Genomic DNA, 21,379 nt, shown 5'->3' with positions numbered 1-21,379 from the left:
ACAACATGCACATTTTTTAAAAAGATTTTACTGAGTTACAGCTCATATGGAGATCAGTCAATTTAAAGGAATTGGGCCCTAATCTATGGATTATACATTGCTGGGAATACAAATATGCATCTGTTGGTCACAGATATTTTCCTCCTTCGCATAGAGTTGTTCAGGCTGTTTATTGTAGAATGTTGTCCCACTGCTCTTCAATGGCTGCGCAAAGTTGTTGGATATTAGGGATGCACGATATATCGGTGAGCAAATCGGAATCGGCCTATATTAGCTAAAAATGACAGCATCGGCCTGATGTCAAGTTTAACGCCGATGTGCAAAACCGATGTCAAAGCTGACGCGCATACCTATATAACGTAGGTAGGTTGACGTAATGACGCCACGAAAAATACAGCGCTACACAGAACAAAAGCAGAAAAATACTAAGCACACACTTCCAACAGCTAAACAAGTTGAGCAGTCATCTGAAAGAGTAAGAACATTTCAGCGAGACAACTCAAAGGTCGAAATCCATTAACGCCAAGATAATGGAATTCATTATGCTACTTGCTATGGGCGTCACGACTGACATCTGGACCAGCGATGTCAGCCCCATGAGCATGCTGGGTCTGACAGCACAGTGGGTCGGCGAGGATTTCGTACTGAGGAAAGCCGTATTGCATGCTCAAGAATTTGCTGGTTCTCATACCGCTGCTGCCATTTGAGAACATGTTTGAAACTTGAACACACTCCTAGCGCCATTCGAACAACTGACTCAAGAAATATGCAAGTCAACTGCGTCTGCAGCAGACATGATACCCTCTGTCATGGCATTAAAATGCCTGCTCAACAAAACTACCGACAGACTGTGGGGGTTAACTTACAAAAGTACACTACTAGAGGCTGTGAACAAGCAATTAGGTGGTATTTTCTCTTAGCCTCTTTACTGTGTCGCCACCATGCTCGATGCTAGGTACAAGGGCCGCTACTTCGATGCAGACATGAAACAGGGTTTACGTGAAATGTTACATACACAGCTGGACAAGATGGAAGCGGACACAGTGACAGTGCGCACCGAGGAAGAGAGGCCACAGACAGACAAAGCTGAAACTTCACTGCTTGACATGTATGATGAAATCCTGGTTGAGAATGAAATGACTGAACAAATGAACAACGAAACAGCACAGCAAGTAGGTGAAAGAAATAGGTTTTGATTATGTTTTACTGGTAATGGGGACATACGTAAATGCCAACAAAATAAATTTTTGCTGTGTGTGTGTAACCTTTTTATTTAACTAGGCATGTCAGTTAAGAACAAATTCTTATTTTGAATGATGGCCAAACCTGGACGACGCTGGGCCAATTGTGCGCCGCCCTATGGGACTCCCAATCACGGCCGGATGTGATACAGTCTGGATTCGAACCAGGGACTGTAGTGACACCTCTTGCACTGAGTTGCAGTGCCTTAGACCGCTGTGTCCGATTATGTGTGTGTGTGTGTTTTAACTATTTAATTGTACTAGAATGCTTAAAATGCTACTAAAAATGTTAATATCGGTTATCGGTATTGGGTTTTTTAGCAAGGAAAATATCAGGTATCGGCCAAAAATGTCATATCGGTGCATCCCTATTGGATATTGTCAGAAACTGGCACACACTGTTGTACATGTCGATCCAGAGCATGGTGAGTATGCAGGCCATGGAAGAACTGGGACATTTTCAGCTTCCAGGAACTGTCAACAGATCCTTGCGACATGGGGCCGTGCATTATCATGCTTAAACATGAGGTGATGACAATGGGCCTCAGGATCTCGTCACGGTATTTTTGTGGATTCAAATTGCCATTTGATAAAATGCAATTTTGTTGTTTGTCCGTAGCTTATGTCTGCCCATACCATAACCCCACCTCTGTTCACAATGTTGACATCAGCAAACTGCTCACCCACACAACACCCTCTGCCTGCTACAGTTGAAACTGGAATTCATCTGTGAAGAGCACACTTCTCCAGCGTGACATTGGCCATTTGAAGGTGAGAATTTGCCCACTGAATTCGGTTATGACGGCGAACTGCAGTCAGGTCAAGACCCTGGTGAGGATGACGAGCACGCAGATGAGCTCCCTGAGACGTTTCTGACCGTTTGTGCATAAATTCTTTGGTTGTGCAAACCCACAGTTTCATCAGCTGTCTGGGTGGCTGGTCTCAGACGATCCCGCAGGTGAAGAAGCCGGATGTGGAGGTCATGGGCTGGCTTGGTTACTTGTGGTCTGCGGTTGTGAGGCTGGTTGGACGTACTGCCAAATTCTCTAAAACGGTGTTGGAGGCAGATTATGGTAGAGAAAGGAACATTCATTTATCTGGCAACAGCGCTGATGGACATTCCTGCAGTCATCATGTGACATTGTGACAAAACTGCACATTTTAGAGTGGCCTTTTATTGTCCCCAGCACAATGTGCACCTGTGTAATGATCATGCTGCTTAATCAGATTCTTGATATGGCACACCTGTCAGGTAGATGGATTATCTTGTCAAAGGAGAAATCCTCACTAATGATTTTTTTTTAAATTACATGAGTCAAAATTGGGATGGAAAAACACTGTGTAAACTTGAGGGTCATGAACAGTTAAAATCCTGTTTTTCATGACATTTTATGATATTTGAAAGAAACCAGATGATGACCAAAGTATGAAAAATTACTTGCTTTTTCATTGATAATGTTACTGCCCCCCCCCCCCCCCCCCACATGTCAAACACTTGGATTCATTATTAAGGGGAAAGGTGTTATATCTTAACTCTCATTTTAATACACCAATCGTAACATGATATTCTCTTACCTAATTTTAATAAGGACTGCCTTGTAACTAACATCGGAGAAGGCGTGTTTGCAGAGGGACATGGTTTATATAGCCAGATAGCTACTCTACTGGTGCCAGCATATATAATTAAAACTTTATCCTATTCATTTATGGCAAAGATGCATATGTTTTCCCTTTCAGCTGTGTCTGGTGTTAGCTAGTTACTGGCTAGGTCTTCAGCCAGCATGGAACAAAAGGGGGGGAGGGTCATTCAAAAATCCTCTGCAGTTGTCAAGTCAACACATCCGTCAGTGCCTCTGTGAACCGCATCACAAGAGACGTGCCAAATGTCTAAAAAAATATATATATATGCAATTGATGCAATTTCAATGTTTGAGTTGGTTTGTATATCAACAAATTTTCTGGACGATTTTACTGCAACACTGCATCCAAGTTGCTTGACATAGGCGTTTCAAAGTGCTGTCAGTCAAGGCAAGCTCATGAATATAAGCTCCCCACCGACTCAGCCTGTCTTTTCAAAATTCCTGATAGTTAGCCATAAGAGAGAAAGTACTGTTCAGGGCCTTTTAAATGACTAAAACCAGATATAAAGTATTTAGAAAAGATAATGGACCTATATTTTTTTAATAATATAGTTTGTTGGAACTAATAATCAACAAAATAAAAGCTAGATGGGGAGAAATGAAAATTCCAAAAACAATGAAGTATTGAGCAGTATTGATTTTATGTTTGAGCAAAAGAACACTGCATTAGCCATGGCAAAAGGCAAAGAATTGCAGGAAATTAGCTTTAAAACTGCCAAATTTTCTCAGCTCCATGGAGAAATGTGTAGAATTGCAGGAAATTTGATGGGGCTCCAATTGCCTCACCCCCTACCACACCCACCACCTAAACCCCTTTTTTATCCAGAAAAAAAACATGTAATCATGACATCATTGGCCATAACCCCCCTTCCTGCTCCCACTTCTCTTTCACAGGGCAACGGGAACACCAGTCGGAAAGTGCGCATCCAGGAGACAGTGGAGGCCAAGCCAGACCTGGGGTTAGATTACCTGGAGTACCTGGTCAGCCGCACCTCCACGCGGGACTGCATACTGCCCTTCAGGCATGGCCAGCTCAAACAGCTGCACAAAGCCCTCGGGGCCTGGAAGGTACAGTAGATATATTTTGTTTTATGTTGCTTATATGTGCTGTGATAGGCATAGGTGTGATCCTGTGTCCTGTTTGCCTCCACAGTTGGTGCTGTACTCCCATCTGAGCTCTTCTGAGGCCCAGGCCGATGTTCCCAGTGCAGAAACGGCACTGAGGGCGTTTGCCCTTCACGCACGTCTCAGTGCCCATCTACACCACAAAGTGAGTTCCATCACCTACATACTTCTACCTCTGCTGCAAAACAGCCCAATTCAGACTCCTCAAATCTGTGTACGGTAGTGCTTTGCACATGATCAATTGACAGAATTATCATCAGGGTTGGTCAATTCCAATTTAATTTCAAATTCCAAATACAATTCAAGCAGGATGTGGAGAATTTACTTGGAATTGCAGCAATCTTCAAAACATTTAACTGGAATTGAATTAGAATTTAGACTGTCTGAATTTAATTGGAACTGAACATGAACCATCCTTGGAATTGAATTTAAATTGGAAAATAAAAACATCCTGTGGAATGGAATTCTGAAACTTGAATTGTATTACAATTGTGTACTGGAGTTAATGCATTGAAATTGAATGCAAACTTTGTTTTAAATCAAATAATTATATACATGTTTTCTAATGAGGAGTTGATGTGCAATTATATTTCCTGTTTGGTTATTTTGGTCCAATTAAAGTGATAGTTCACCCAAATGACATATTGGTTTTCTTACCCGTAAGCTGTCAATGAACTATGACATTGTCGTTTTGTAATTTGGGTGAACTATCCCTTAAGGATGCCTTTTATACTAAGAATTGTTTACGCAATTATTATGTATTGCTTTATAATTCTACAACGTATGCCATTAAGCAGTCACTTTTATCCGAAGCAACTTAGTCATTCATGCATACATTTTTTACGGAAGGGTGGTCCCGGGAATCTAACCCACTATCCTGTCGTTTCAAAATCCATGCTCCACCAACTAACCTACAGAGGACTACAAAATGTTCGAAAGACACATTTTAAATGGTGTCAGGGGCTGATTTAACATATTTCCCAGCAAGCTGTTTTGCTGGTCCATTTTTCAAATGATTCGTTTGTCTTTGTACGTTGATTGTTATTTATATTATGCAGCACAAAGATAAATCATTTTTTAAATGTGTTACATACTCTAATCTGTTAGTGGTTGGATTTATTGCACCCGTTATTGAGACTGGAGCCACTAAATATGGTTTATGTTGTCTTGTCAACTTTATACTCTCTACCTTGCAATCAGTCTGAATGCAACACGTGCTTGATGAACTATTCTAAATATTGCATATCCACCATTTTGGTTGGATTTCAACAGGAAATGAATATACCACCCTGAAGGTTATCATAATTTGGTCAAATGGCCTGTGCAAGTCAAATATGTAATTTTGCAGGGCTAGGAAGTAAACAGGCAATCAAATATGTAGCTTCTGGTATTTGAGCACACATAGATTTGCATATGTTATGTAGCCTTTGATAGAGGCTGGACATGCAAATGCATTTAGTAAGTCAATAACAAACCGTCATGGGGGATATTTCCAACGTTCACTCTAAAGGCACACTAGGATATACAGTGCATTCGGAAAGTATTTAGGCCCTTTGACTTTTTCCACATTTTGTTACGTTAAAACCTTATTCTAAAATGGATTACATGTATATTTGTCTTATCGATCTACACACAATACCCCATAATGACAAAGCAAAAACAGGTTTGTAGAATTTTTTGCAAATGTATTAAAAAACTGATATCACATTTTACATAAGTATTCAGACCCTTTACTCAGTACTTTGTGGAATCACCTTTGGCAGCGATTACAGCCTCGTGTTTTCTTGGGTATGGCGTTACAAGCTTGGCACACCTGTATTTGGGAAGTTTCTCCCATTCTTCTCTGCAAATCCTCTCCAGCTCTGTCAGATTGGATGTGGAGCGTCACTGCACAGTTATTTTCAGGGCTCTCCAGAGATGTTCGATTGGGTTCAAGTCCGGGCTTTGGCTGGGCCACTCAAGGACATTCAGAGACTTGTGCCGAAGCCCCTCCTGCGTTGTCTTGGCTGTGTGCTTAGGGTCGTTGTCCTATTGGAAGGTGAACCTTCGGCCCAGTCTGAGGTCCTGAGGGCTCAGGAGTAGGTTTTCATCAAGGATCTCTCTGTACATTGCTCTGTTCATCTTTCTCTAGATCCTGACTAGTCTCCCAGATCTTGCCGCTGAAAAACACCACCATGCTTCACCGTAGGGATGGTGCCAGGGTTCCTCCAGATGTGACGCTTGGCATTCAGGCCAAAGAGTTCAATCTTGGTTTCATCAGACCAGAGAATCTTGTTTCTCATGGTCTGAGTCTTTATGTGCCTTTTGGCAAACTCCAAGCAGGCTGTCATGTGCCTTTTACTAAGGAGTGGCTTCTGTCTACCATAAAGGCCTGATTTGGTGGAGGGCTGCAGAGATGTTTGTCCTTCTGGAAAGTTTTCCCATCTCCACAGAGGAACCCTGGAGCTCTGTCAGAGTGACCATCGGGTTATTGGTCACCTCCCTGACCAAGGCCCTTCTCCCCCGATTGCTCAGTTTTGCCGGGCAGCCAGCTCTAGGAAGATTCTTGGTGGTTCCAAACTTCATCTATTTAAGAATGATGGAGGCCACTGTGTTCTTTGGGACCTACAATGTTGCAGACATTTTTGGTACCCTTCCCCAGATCTGTGCCTCTACACAATCCTGTCTCTGAACTCTATGGACAATTCCTTCGACCTCATGGCTTGGTTTGTGCTCTGACATTCACTGTCAACTGTGTGACCTCATATAGACAGGTGTGTGCCTTTCCAAATCATGTCCGATCAATTGAATTTACCACAGGTGGACTCCAATAATGTTGTAGAAACATCTTGAGGATGATCAATGGAAACAGGATGCGTCTGAGCTCATTTTCGAGCCTCATGGCAAAGGGTCTGAATACTTAAGTCAATCGGGTGTTTGTTTTTTAAATATAAATATGCAAACTTTTCTAAAAAGTTCACTTTGTCATTATGGGGTATTGTGTGTAGATTGAGGTAAACAATTAATTTAATCCATTTTAGAATAAAATGTTGAAAAAGTCAAGGGTTCTCAATACTTTCCGAATGCACTGTAAGCAAATATCGGCTTATATCCCAAAGTGCCTGTTAGTTAACGTGGCTGTTGCATTCAATTCTTATCAAAACTGTAGCCTTCAAGTGAGTGCGTAAGTGAATATATTCTCCTTAAAATGTAACCCTTTATGACAATACATTGCATATCATAAGGCTATACCTCAACAGACTAGTTTTACCCTAACACAGGATGTAACATAAGAGCAATCAATCAATGTGCATACAGAAACAGATATTTAAACACAATTCTAAAAAAATAACTTGCAATAAAGCATGCTCGGAAATATGATAATGATGGGCGTGGATTTGAGTGTCAGTGTTTTACTACAGAGAAAAAGGACACAATCACACTCAACTCTGGTTATTAACATCAATGGGTTATTTTACAACACTGAGTGTTTAATTTAACTCCTGAATGAATAAACCTTTCACTCTACCTTTTTTTATAGTGTTTTTCCTTTATTAGTCAAATGCATAGCATGAAAGGTGGAGACGGCAATTGAACCCTGGTCTCCGGTCGGAAAGCACACATTTGCTTGTTGCTGGGAGTGTTGCCCACAGGACCACGGCGCTGGAGGATCCTCTCATTTCTATCATTAATCTTGTTTCGAACTACAGTATGCAATTGTAAATGTTACATAGAGGGTTTGAATATTAATGTGTAGAAAATGTATGTTTTTGTTGTTTTTTGACGATTTTAGTTTTTCGAGAGCATGGAGCTTTGTTCCCCAGAATGTGCTAAACCAATTGGGGTGAAAACTGTATAAAGTAATAATGAATAATACAGTAGGCACTACTGAGTGGAATGGAGTATTTAGCATGTTTTGGGGCATTATTTCATGCTCTTCATATTAAATAGCTTTAACTTAAATATCACATTTTACATGAATGTGATATTCACTAATTGGATGGGTTCTATTTCTAACTAATTAGATGTCTTACATCTTTGACGTATGTTTTATATATTTTACAAGTTAAGCTAATTCCCCAAATTCCTGAACGTTTTCAGAGTTCAGAAGTTATGGGTTGTCCCATTAGCAATCATCCACATTAGCAGACTTATCTCAAACGTCACGTATCTCCAGTCTAGTATAGGCCACTTTATCATAATTAACGATCAGCAAAATGTCCTCTAAGTGTTGGCTTTTGTCGGTGTCTGTCATTTTGGTTTATCGTCCCAGGTTTAATGAACAGTATTTGGGATATAACTGGTATTCTGTAGCTCAGTTGGTCGAGCGTGGCAATTGCGACGCCAAGATAGGGTGTTCGGTTCCTGGAACCACCCATACGTTAAAAATTATGCACGCGTAACTAAGTCGACTTTGAATAAAAGTGTCTGCTAAACGGCATATATTATTTCTTATATTAATTACTGGTCTGTGCAGTGTTTGGGCTATAACCACCTTTTACCACCTGTTATAACCACCAGGGCTTTCTGTTCTATAACCACGTGTTTTCTTTCCCAGTTCTCTGAGTGCAGGGATTTCCTGGGTGCTGTGGAGAATATGGCTGCATGGGTGGCAGAGAGGGCGCTGCCCTTCCTGGTCAGTCCCAGTGAGGGAGGGGTCACTGAGCAGCAGCGGGACCTCGCCAGGCAGGTGGTAGAGGTAAGCACAACCTGCTGGATAGGGTCGCAAGTATCAACCACAGGATGGGGGTTTACACCGTGTTTTTGTGCAGAACACCCTACGTGTTATTCCTGTGTTCAGTATTCCCGAGGTACCACAAGAGGTGTCAAACTCAATTCCTGGAGGGCTGTGTGTCTGCTGGTTGTGTTGTTTCTTTTGAATTTGTGTCCAACTAAGTCCTAGAGAACCAGGTGAGGGGGAATTCCTAGCTAATCAATGACCTCAATTGAGAGTCAATCAAATGTATTTCACAAAGCCTTTTTTTTTACATCAGCAGTTGTCAGAGTTTTTCTGAAAACCTTTCAGCCGTAAAAGAACAGCTGTGGCAAATAGTTGTGTGTTTGAGAAACCGTTACAGCTTTTTCCAATGAATTAAGTCATGGTAATGTATGAGCATCTTTATAGTTTTATGGTCAGGAGATCAATTCTTCTCCTTTCTTAGGCTTTCAGTTCTAGCTCAGGCTGCGCTCCAAATGGCACACTAATCCCTATGTGGTGCATTACTTTTGGTCAAAAAGTAGTGCACTTTTAGGGAATAGGGTTCCATTTGGAGCGCAAGCCTTAGTTGGTTATAGATTGTTATTCCACACTCTCGCCTATCAGCTCTCTGCTGTATGCCTCCCACTCCCAGAGAGCTAGATGGACTAATTTGTTCTTTTGAAATGGGCTTCTCTAGTTATTTCTGCCATTACTCTCTCGAGCCTGTCGCCCAAAGGCTGCTGCTGTGAGCGGATATTGAAAATAAACCCTCCTGTTTATCTCAGTACCCACTTCTGCTGCTTCCACCAACTCTAGGGCTCCAGCACCAACACTTGAGATTAAGATAGTACGGTGGCTTATGCAATGCATTGTTCTCAGGAAAAATGTGCACAAAAAATGAAATGTTTAATGATTGAACGTTTTTATTGTCCTGTGATTTACAGTACCAGTCGAGTTTAGACACACCTACTCGTTCCAGGGTTTAATTTTTTTTTTTTTTGAAAACTCTGTTTATTAAGTTTTACACACACACACAGACAAGACAAAGCAATATAAATAATATACTCAACTAGAAAAAATACAAATAATACATATAAAAAAAATAACTTTAAAGATACCATACTTTAGACAAGTTAAACACACCAGGCAGAAGGCTACAAAAGGTTAAAGGGCAATCTATAGTATAGGGACAGAGCAAACACCTCACCATTGTTCCTGTAAACAGTCATGGGATGGGGTGGAGAAATGCAACCACTCACAGACAGTCAAGGCCACAGACCAACCATCCACTGGACCAAAAATAAAAAGTTACAATGCTTTAAAATAAAAAATGAATAATAATAATTTTATGTAGGCGTGAACAGAATTAAAAAATAAAAATAACTGGGAAAAACAAGCTCACACCTTAGTCTCTGCCCGGGCAAGATGAACAAGGCATCCACAGGTCACAATCAATAAGCACATCAACCTTAATGCCCCCCACCCCCACCCCAGAAAAAAACACAGAGAAATGCTCATCCAACCCCTAAGTCACAGGGGGGTCAAATACAGACTTATTTTGGTTTTAATAGGAATGCCATCAGAGGATGGACTGTTTAAAGTAAGACCGGAATGGAGCCCAAGCCTCATTAAACAGTTTAGGGTTCCCACGTGAATTTAATTTAATTTTTTCTAGTTTCAGAGAGCACAACACATCTCTCACCCAATATTTATAAGATGGGGGAGCTGCCATCTTCCAGTTCTGTAGTATTAGCCGTCTAGCTAAAAGAGTTGTATAAGCAACAGTGTCCGACTGGATTCTTGACAGGGGGGTACCTATGGGCAGTACTCCAAAAAGGGCTGTAAGGGGAGAGGGATCTATAACAGTGTTATATATATCAGAGAAACATTTAAATATTAATTCCCAGAAACCTGACAGTTTATGACAGCCCCAGAACATATGCAACAGTGTGGCTGGTTCAATTTTACATCTGACACGGGTAGGATCAAAATCAGAGAATATTCTTCCAAGTCTGGCCCCAGACCAGTGGATACGGTGAACCACCTTGAATTGAATGAGGCTGTGTCTAGTGCTAAAAGAGGACGAATGCACCCTGCGCAGCACAGATTCCCAGGTGTCTTCCCCAAGTTCCTCCCCCAAATCCTTTTCCCATCGAGTCTTTAAAGGCACCAAAGAAGGGTTCTGTAAGTCATGAATGATTGCATATACATCTGAAATTGCGCCCCTAGGAAGCTTGTTCAGCTCCAGGATGCTCTCTATAGCTGTATTCGCAGGCCTATGGGGAAATTCAGGTGTGTTAGCTCTGACAAAGTTCCTAGTCTGGAGATAGCGGAAAAAGTGGGATTGAGGGAGGTTGAACCTTTCCTGTAGCTGAGCAAAAGAGGCAAATGTATCATCAAAGAATAATTGGGCTAGTGAGGAGAGGCCTAGTGAGTGCCAGATGCCAAAAGCCCCATCATTCAAAGATGGAGGAAATAAAATGTTCTGATTGATTGGGCCTGATAGAGAAAAGCCTCGGAGGCCAAAGGCTAAACGGAACTGATTCCAAATTTTAAGAGACTGCTTTACAATTGGGTTGACACACCTTTTGCCTAGGGACACTGGGAGAGACGAGCACAACACAGAAGAAAGTGCAGCAGGTTTACACGATTCAGACTCCATCTGGACCCAGATTGGTCTAGGGCCAGTAGGGTCAGTCTGCAGCCAGTACAGAAGGGCTCTGAAATTTGCAGCCCAATAGTATGTCTGAAAATTTGGTAGAGCTAAACCCCCCAATGACTTAGGCTTCTGTAAATGTTTTCTACCAATCCGTGGTACCTTGCCATCCCAAATAAAATGCATGAATGTTTGATCCAGTGAAATAAAAAAAGATTTTGGAATAAAAATGGGTAAACATTGAAATAAATATAGAAATTTGGGCAACACACTCATTTTAATGACATTAATCCTTCCGATAAGAGAAAGAGGTAGCGCATTCCAAAAAGTAAAAGATTGTTTCAAACTGTCTGCTAGAGCAACCAAGTTTTCCTGAAACAGATTTGAATATTTCCTTGTCACTTTAACTCCCAAGTAGGTGAATTGATCCCGGACAATCCTAAACTGAGAACTTGTAAAAGAGCACTTTAAAGCAGCCTTGTTTACAGGAAAAAGCTCACTCTTGCCTAGGTTCAGCTTGTACCCTGAGATTGATCCAAACCTTTTAAGAACAGATAAGGCGCGTGGCAATGAGGTATCAGGGTTGGAGATAAACAAAAGGAGGTCATCCGCATATAGCGAGACTTTCTGCTCTGAGCCCGTCCTGCTTATTCCTTGAATGGCATCATTAGAGCGTAGTGCAATGGCGAGAGGTTCGATTGCCAAAGCAAACAACAAGGGGGAGAGTGGACAGCCCTGTCTGGATCCGCGGTGCAAGGGAAAATAGTCAGAGGACAAGTTGATAGTCCGTACCGAAGCCATGGGGGAAAAATAAAGAATCTTTATCCACGCAATGAATTTGGGGCCAAAGCCAAATCTATAAAGGGTAGCTGTTAGGTAATCCCACTCAACGCGGTCAAACGCTTTTTCTGCATCAAGTGAGACCACCACCTCTGGGTCCTCCGACGCTGGGGAGTACAGTATATTCATAAGGCGCCTAATATTGAAAAACAAATGCCTATTTCTCACAAAGCCAGTCTGGTCAGAGTGTATTACTTGATGCAGCGAGCCTTCCATACGGATGGCTAAAAGCTTGGCTAGGATTTTGTAATCACAGTTTAAAAGCGAGATTGGGCGATAGGATCCACATTCCAGGGGGTCTTTGTTTTTCTTTAATAGTAATGAAATTGAAGCCTGATAAAGACTAGGCGGTAGCTTTGAGGTATTAAGGCACTCTGCAAATAGTCGAGAAAAGAATGGGCAAAGCAGACCAGAAAACGTCCTGTAAAATTCGGTTGGAAAACAGTCCCGTGTGGCTCAGTTGGTAGAGCATGGCGCTTGCAACGCCAGGGTTGTGGGTTCAATTCCCACGGGGGGACCAGGGTTCAATTCCCACGGGGGGACCCGGATGAATATGTATGAACTTTCCAATTTGTAAGTCGCTCTGGATAAGAGCGTCTGCTAAATGACTTAAATGTAATGTAAATGTAAAAACCATCCGGACCCGGTGATTTACCACTTTTCATTGCGGACACTGCTGTTGCAATCTCCTCAGGTGTAAATTCTTCTTCTAGACAGTCATGGGTGTCTGTATCAATTGAAGGCATATTCAGGCCATTAAAGAAGGAATCAATCAGCAAAGGGTCTTGAGGGGATTCAGAGGTGTATAGCGCAGAGTAAAATTGTTTGAATTGATCATTGATCTCTTTATGTATAACTGTGGTGGCACCAGACGGGGTCCTTATTTGTGGGATTAAACGTGAGGCCTCAGATTTACGGATCTGATGTGCAAGGAGTTTACTGGCCTTGTCGCCTTGTTCATACACTCTGTACCGAGCTCGCAAGAGTAACTGTTCAGCTTGCCTGGTAGAAAGCTCATCAAATTCAGATTGGAGTAGTTGGCGCTCTTTATGCAGATCAGAGGAAGGAACCGTAGCATACTTCTCATCCAATGTGGCTATGGATTCGCTCAGGTCCCGAAGTCGCTGAGAGCGAACTCTGTTTTGGTTGGCTGTATAAGAAATAATTTGGCCACGTAGGTATGCTTTGAGAGACTCCCATATGGTAGAGCAGGACATACCTGGTGTTGAATTAGTTTCTAGGAATAAGGTGGTTTCAGAAGAAATGAAATTGACAAACTCCTTATCTGAGAGTAAAATGGGGTTAAGACGCCATTGATAACACATAGGAGGTCGCTGGGGAAACTCTAGTTCAAGCACTAATGGTGAATGGTCAGAAATAACAATACTCTTGTAAGTACACTGCCGAAGGTTAGGCAGAAGTTTTTTGTCAAGTAATCAATCCGGGAGTATGTTTGATGAACATGAGAATAAAAGGAATACTGTCTATCTGTAGGATGTAGGAAACGCCAGGCCTCAAACATGGCATATTTCTGAAGAAAGGCTTGAATAAGTAGGGCACATTTAGATGGGCCTGTAGTTGTTCGTGAGGACTTGTCAAGAACTGGGGACATTTTGCAGTTGAAATCCCCCCCTAAAATCAACAAATGAGAATCTAAATTGGGTATAGCAGACAAAAAGGAAGAAATTAAACTTGTGTCATCCCAATTGGGAGCATAAACACTAGCCAAAACAAGAGGGGTAGAAAACAGTTTACCGGTTACTATGACGTATCGTCCCTTAGGATCAGCGATAACCTCAGAAGCTACAAAGGGAGTGGCTTTATCAACCAAAATGGCAGCCCCTCTTGATTTACTATGAAAGTTAGAGTGGAACACTTGACCAACCCAGTCCCTACGCATCCTAAAGTGCTCACCAGTCCTCAAGTGAGTCTCTTGTAGAAATGCAACATTTGCATTCAAACCCTTTAAGTGTGTCAACACCCTCTTACGCTTCACTGGGTTATTAACCCCTTTGGTGTTCCACGAAATGTACTTGATCGCATTGTTTCGGCCCCTCTGGGCATTCCCGTTATACAACCCTGTCATTAGAGCATAGAATGGAAAAGCAATGAGCGCCCAAAAACCCCAGAATAACTTGTCTCAGAGTAATAATGTACGATGGTAGATGTTTGGAAAAAGTACAGAAAAAAAAGAAAAAAAGACAGAATGACAACATTAGAACTGAACAATTCAACCCCTCCCCCCATCCCAGACAATACCTCCCCAAACGAGGTACAAGCCTAAATAGAACATGTTCTCTTCGCACAGTATGTCTGTGAGAGTGCGGTCTTAAACCTAAACCCACAGTCCCGCTCTTTAAAGTCGCGTTTTGTTAGTGGATCAAACAGCAAAAAGAGATAATCATTTTTTAAATAAAAATAAATAAAAGTGAATCCCTTGTGCAGACGAAATTACAAAAGCACCACTTGCAGATGTATATAATTATATTCCCAGTCTTATAACAGGCATTTGAGAGAGAAAATAAAGAAAATAAATAAAATGTATAAAGGCTCTCAGCCGAAAACCTAATTTGAAGTAAGGAAATCGTAGTAAGACAGCTTACAACCAAGACCAAAAAACTACGTATGCGCAACGTTGAACGCTTGCTGGGCATAAATGACGCTCAGAACTTTTAAAATTTAAGTGAAGACCCCAAAAAACGTGTCGCCTCGGGAAGCATTTACTGTTTACTGGGTCAATGCAAACGGATGCAGTAAGCAAATAACCAAGAATATTTTGAGTCACTGAGACACTATGTAAACAAACTGAATAGGTGAGCAAGACAGCCTAGAAAACACAGGAGTATAGTAAAACCGCAATACAATGAAATTAAAATGACTGAATGCTTGTAAGGCAAGCACACTAGATGATCAAAACATTAGATCACATCAAATAAGCCTGAATGGGTTCGCCAACTCCCCAACTATACAAAGTTAGCATGTTGTAGCTAAACATAATTGTACCACAGGTGGGTTACTTACTATCCACAGTTCGCAAGCAACAGTTGCTGAACTATGAGCAAGTTCAAGACTTCTTGATGTGACGTTGAATGTGAGAGAGAGCCTCATCCGGAGATTCAAATGTGTAGTCTTTACCATCATGAGATAGCCATAAACGGGCCGGGAATCGCAGTCCGTACTTCACACCTGGATGGTCCCGAAGTAGTCGTTTGGCCTGTCCGAAAGCTGCGCGCTGCCTGGAAACAGTGGGGGAGTAGTCCTGGTAGATGGAGAAGCACTGTCCTTGAAAGCTCAGAGTGGTATTGCGGGCTCGTCGGAGAATCTCCATCTTCTCATGGAAAAAGTGCACTCGAAGAATTATGTCACGGGGCCTCTCCCCATCCCGGGGCTTTGGGCGCAGCGACCGGTGGGCACGATCAATCAGGGGCTTTTCATCTAAGGCAAGAACATCCTTCAGCAGCCCAGAAACGAAATCCGTGGCGCGAGGCATTTCCGCTGACTCTGGGACTGATACAAGTCTCAGGTTATTGCGGCGAGAGAATCCCTCTAAACTTACACAGCTCTCCTTCACCTTTTTCAAATCCGCAGCTAGGCGTTTCACGTCAGCCTCCAGGGATGTAGTTAAGTCGGAGACATTTGTAGCGAAGGTCTCCAGTGCTGCAATCGTTGTAGTGTGCGACGCCATTGTTGTTTTGAGTGATGTGATTGCTGGCACCGTCTCGTTCCGCAGGATGGTTAGATCTGCTTTTAAAGTATCAGAAACCTCCTTTATTCGGGCCTCAATCGTAGCAACCACCTCCGTTTTCATTTCAACTATCTCAGAGCGTAGTAGTTTGATGGCCTCGAGAATGTTCACTTCAGCGCCGCCAGGCCAAGCCGCCCCCCCGGGTAAAGTATCAGTCCCCGGGCCGTCAGGCTCAGGGGAGGGCGGTGATGAGAGTGTGTCTTGTAGGCCGGGTTTTCTCAAAGTCATGCTTTTGGCCTTATGTTTCGTCGACATGCTGACATTTGGAAGTAAAGTAGTCTTGGTTTTTACGGGAAGGGATCACCAAAATAATATATGAAAATAAATACGGTTCTGCTGCAAAATTCACAAACTTTAAAAATACCACGGGAGCAAACGGAAAACACGTCAGTCGCACATGGCGTCCCTCCAATCTCTCTCCAGGGTTTAATTTATTTGTACTATTTTATACTTTGTAGAATAATAGTGAAGGCATCAAAACTATGAAGTAACCCGAAAAGTGTTAAACAAATCAAAATATATTTGAGATTCTTCATAGTAGCCACCCTTTGCTTTGATGACAGCTTTGCACAACCAGCTTCATGAGGTAGTCACCTGGAATGCATTTCAATTAACAGGTGTGCCTTGTTAATTTGTGGAATTTCTTTCCTTCTTTATGCGTTTTAGCCAATCAGTTGTGTTGTGACAAGGAAGGGGGGTTATACAGAAGATAGCCCTATTTGGTAAAAGACCAAGTCCATATTATGGCAAGAACGGCTCAAATAAGCAAAGAGAAACGACAGTCCATCATTACTTTAAGACATGAAGGTAAGTCAATCCGGGAAATTTCAATAACTTTGAAAGTGCAGTCGCAAAAACATTAAGCGCTATGATGAAACTGGCTCTCATGAGGACCACCACAGGAAAGGAAGACCCAGAGTTGCCTCTGCTGCAGAGGATAAGTTCATTAGTTACCAGCCTCAGAAATTGCAGCCCAAATAAATGCTTCACAAAGTTCAAGTAAGACACATCTCAACATCAACTGTTCAGAGGAGACTGTGTGAATCAGGCCTTCATGGTCAAATTGGTGCAAAGAAACCACTACTAAAGGACACCAATAATGAGAAAATACTTGCTTGGGCCAGGAAACACGAGCAATGGACATTAGACCAGTGGAAATCTGTCCTTTTGGTATGATAAGTCCAAATAATAAGATTTTTGGTTCCAACCGCCATGTAGGTGAACGGATGTTCTCCGCATGTGTGCTTCCCACCGTGAAGCATGGAGGAGGAGGTGTGGGGGTGCTTTGCTGGTGACACTGTCTGTGATTTATTTAGAATTCAAGGCACACTTAACCAGCAAGGCTACCACAGTATTCTGCAGCGATACGCCATCCCATCTGGTTTGCCCTTAGTGGGACTATCATTCATCTTTCAACAGGACAATGACCCAACACACCTCCAGGCTGCGTAAGGGCTATTTGACCAAGAAGGAGAGTGATGGAGTGCTGCATTAGATAACCTGGCCTCCACAATCACCTGACCTCAACCCAATTGAGATGGTTTGGAATGAGTTGGACCACAAAGTGAAGGAAAAGCAGCCAACAAGTGCTCAGCATATGTGGGAACTCCTTCAAGACGGTTGGAAAAGCATTCAAGGTGAAGCTGGTTGAGAGAATGCCAAGAGTGTGCAAAACTGTCATCAGGTAAAGGGTGGCTACTTTGAAGAATCTCATATATCAAATATATTTAGATTTTGTTAAAGAAATGTGGGTTACTACATGATTCCATTTGTGTTATTTCATAGTTTTGATGTCTTCACTGTAGAAAATAGTAAAAATAAAGAAAAACGTTTGCATGAGTAAGTGTCCAAACTTTTGACTGGTACTGTAGTTTAGTTGTATGGTCTTTCAGTATTATTACAGGTTCTTAAAAACAGTTGTCAATACAAACTCTGATATACTATAAAAAACACACATTAATGCAAGAGTTTCTGTATGTTAACGTTTTCTGTCCCTCTTCGCTCTAACGTTGTTGTGATGTTTGGCAGAATTTCCTCACAGTGTGCAGCGATGTGATCCGGGTGGGCCTTGGGGACGAGGAGTTCAAAGGGCAGGTCCTTCACCTGTGCTCCGTCGTGCTCCTCTCTGGTGAGTATAGCTATCTACACTACACAGATACAATTACAGACAGTAGAAACATGCAGAGTCAATATGAAGGAGTATGCCACTTTAGGGCCATTTTGGATCTGTAAATCAACTTTGCCATAAGGCACATTTAGAAATGTAGATTGTCACTTGTGCACCTCGTCCAATTTCACTGTGTGTGTGTGTGTGTGTGTGTGTTGTGTTCTCAGAGAAGGGCTACCTGTGTGTTCCACTGCTGCTCTCTGTGCTGACGGAGGTGGCGGAGAACTACGTCCCCGAGAACCAGGGCCAGGACGACCAGTCCTCCATCCTCCTCAGTGTGGTTACCAACATCTTCCAGAAGATCCTGGAGGTCATGGCTCGCCGCCTGAGGAAGGACCCCGAGGAGGGCCAGGAGGTGTGGAGGATGGCTGCTTCGCAAATGGCACCCTTCACTATTTATAGGGAATAGGGTTCCATTTTGGACGCATCTGAAGTCATCAGTCGCCGTATCAACATAGGGCTTTTTATTGACTGTTTGGTGTGTTGTTGATTTGACTGTCAATCAAAAACACACACTTAGGTCATTAGAGGTAGTCTCTTCAATCACATTTTTAATGGCTGTGTCTATAATTAATACCTATTTGGCCGAACAACAGAAGCAGTACTGGAGCCATATGTATCAAGCTTCTCGGAGTAGGGTTGAGGATCAGCTCCCCCCAGGCCATGTAATCGTATTCATTGTGATCTAAATGACTGCACTGCACTCCTACTCTTAGACGCATGATACATTATGGCCCCTATTCACCTCGCAAATGTGAATAGATGATTTTAAGGTTGTTTCTCTCTCCCCTGGTTGTTGTAGCTGTGGCACTCGGCTGTTCCCGCTCTAGGAAACTTCCTCCAGGTCGTTCAGGCTTGGTCGGGCTTCGACTCCAACCCCCTAAACGGGGTGTTTTCAACCATCTGTGCTGCAACCCTGGCGGCAAGCCAACACTCCCTTCAAAGGGTAAGATCAAACTAAGATGGCTGATTCACTACAAACACTATTTTCCCATATAGAAAATATGATTCACAATGATGATAGGCTGCGTATTAAGAACATGTACTATATTTTGTTTGCGCCGAACTTAAAACGTTTCTGTCTTAGATTACACATCCCCAAGAGGTCACAATACCAGAGACAGTCCAGGATTTGCCTCCTCTCTCATGCATCTTGTTGGACGTTCTCCTCAAATCGCCCCCTGTCACCAGGTAACTTCTCCCCAAGAGTTGCTGCTTTCTGACTACGCTCGCCGAGTTGGGTTAATCTTTTGGTGATTTAAGATTTTTATAGATTTTTCACACATAAGGAGTAATAAGAAACAGAACAGACAAAACAAACGCGGTCAAAACCACACAATGTCATATAAGGACCGTGATAAATCAAACACAAAAAAGAAAGACAATGGACTATTATACTTTTTCCTTAGTAGTTTCTGAACCAAGGTCTCTTCTCTTTTTCAGGGCCTTCCTGGCAGAGATCAACTCAACTGTTGACTCAGAGGTCATTGACGGTCTGACCGGATTGGCTGCAGTTCTTCACATTCTGGCCGTTGTCAGACAGAGTGAGTCAAACTGTTGCAATAAAGACATCCTTTTATCTTGGTCTAAACAATGTTTATGTTTTCACATTTATGATTCGTTTCTGACAGAGGAGCTACAGGTTTTTAGCTGCTAACATTTGCCGCCGTGAGCAGAACGCGTTCCACGTTATCAACTGTTCTCGGGCCTGAGCCGGTTGTTTATGCCCAGGTTTCATTTAAATGAATCAAATGCCAGAAGTTGCGTGTCCTGCGTGGCTGGCCTGTAATGATTGTGCCTGTTTTTCTTCCAGGTGGGAAGTTTAAGGCAGATCTGAAGAGTACAGCCGTGTCCATCCAGAGGCAGCTTCAGAAACATTACGCTGTCACGGCTGAGAACGAAGGACACATCCAGAGGTGACTAGACTAACGAACGTTACAATGGTTGCGTCCCAAAGAGCACCCTGTTGTTCACTACTTTTGACAAGGGCCCATAGGGCTCTGCCCAATAATGTTTGTACCATGTTTTGTGCTGCTACCATGCTGTGTTTTCATGTGTTGCTGCCATGCTATGTTGTCTTAGGTCTCTCCTTTATGTAGTGTTGTGGTGTCTCTTGTCGTGATGTGTGTTTTGTCCCATATTTTTTATTTTATTTAAAATGTTTAATCCCAGCCCCCGTCCCCGCAGGAGGTCTTTTGCCTTTTGGTAGGACGTCATTGTAAATAAGAATTTGTTCTTAACTGACTTGCCTAGTTAAATAAAGAAAATATAGGGAATGAGGTGCCATTTGGTATGTACCCGAGTTACCTCCACTGGAAGAATTCTGTTAGTACCTTTTTTTAATGCTATAAGACGGTTAAGTATTTTGGAGTTGTTAGCTAGCTAGAATCGCATGTACCCTGAACGTTAAGGGAACATGCTCGTAAACAGGGAATTTTGAGAGTGCAAATTATATTTTAATGGCAAAATAGCAACTTAAAAATAACATTAAATTAAAAAATGTTTTCTCTTTCTCCAGGGTAATCTACGAATCTGCTATCAATACATTAAATGAGATTCTGATGCCAAGCCCATGAGGGGACAAGAGCGAGAGAACGTCAACATTTTTAACATATATTTAACATTTTCTAATTGTATTTGTGTTGCCAGTGTCAGCTATTTCTGTATTCTGTTCTATTTGTTTTTTAAAGCTTTTCTGTGTAATCATGGTGTATGCAGAATGACTTGTAACTTGCTTTGGATTTATGTATTGCCTTAGTAGATATAGCTATGCAGCATAAACTGAACTGTGTGTAACATTGTTAACTGTTAAAAATAAATTGAAATTTTTGTTTCAGCTTTGTCATTGTGGCTTCTCTGTAAAATGCCTCTAAGGAAATCACTTGACCTATACCATTTAAAATCTATGTTTGAACAATTTATTGATGGACATTTTGTTTGTTTGCATTTAATTTTGCTCCACCCAACACAAACAGTTCAGACATTCCAGACAGCCTTTAATTAACCTGAACCCCACAGGTTCCCGCCCAACACCGAACCCACTGGAGGAAGTTTGTGAGTGACCTAACATGCTCCCTAGAGCGCAAAAGTCAAGTAAGTCATGCATGTTTTTACCATAGATGTTGGCTGACAACTCACGAAAACGATGTGGGCGCTTCCATGGTGAAGAAGTCCGCCTGTTCTGATTCTTGATGGCCAGATTGCTAGCAAGAATGACAAACTGCGATGTGGAGAATCGATAGTGGGTCGTTTGTTTGTTTCATGTTGTTGATACCATGTCTTGTTTT

At 42.2% G+C, this 21,379-nt stretch overlaps 1 protein-coding gene across 1 annotated transcript in view; it reads left to right on the top strand.

Annotated features, from left to right (window-relative positions):
- The window catches only part of ncapg2 (non-SMC condensin II complex, subunit G2), a 32,599-nt gene extending 11,671 nt beyond the window's left edge, over positions 1 to 20,928 (top strand). Inside the window, exons 18-27 of the mRNA XM_038997903.1 lie at positions 3,776 to 3,949; positions 4,035 to 4,151; positions 8,544 to 8,684; positions 17,954 to 18,053; positions 18,260 to 18,447; positions 18,895 to 19,038; positions 19,180 to 19,283; positions 19,536 to 19,636; positions 19,906 to 20,008; positions 20,611 to 20,928. Coding sequence (XP_038853831.1) covers positions 3,776 to 3,949; positions 4,035 to 4,151; positions 8,544 to 8,684; positions 17,954 to 18,053; positions 18,260 to 18,447; positions 18,895 to 19,038; positions 19,180 to 19,283; positions 19,536 to 19,636; positions 19,906 to 20,008; positions 20,611 to 20,668 — 1,230 coding nt within the window. The 3' untranslated portion in view covers positions 20,669 to 20,928. The remainder of the gene's footprint in view (positions 1 to 3,775; positions 3,950 to 4,034; positions 4,152 to 8,543; positions 8,685 to 17,953; positions 18,054 to 18,259; positions 18,448 to 18,894; positions 19,039 to 19,179; positions 19,284 to 19,535; positions 19,637 to 19,905; positions 20,009 to 20,610) is intronic.
- The last annotated feature ends 451 nt before the right edge of the window (positions 20,929 to 21,379 follow it).

Source organism: Salvelinus namaycush, chromosome 7 (genome assembly GCF_016432855.1).
Source record: "Salvelinus namaycush isolate Seneca chromosome 7, SaNama_1.0, whole genome shotgun sequence".
Classification (NCBI taxonomy): Eukaryota; Metazoa; Chordata; class Actinopteri; order Salmoniformes; family Salmonidae; genus Salvelinus; species Salvelinus namaycush.
This window is presented reverse-complemented; position numbering and strand designations above follow the sequence as displayed.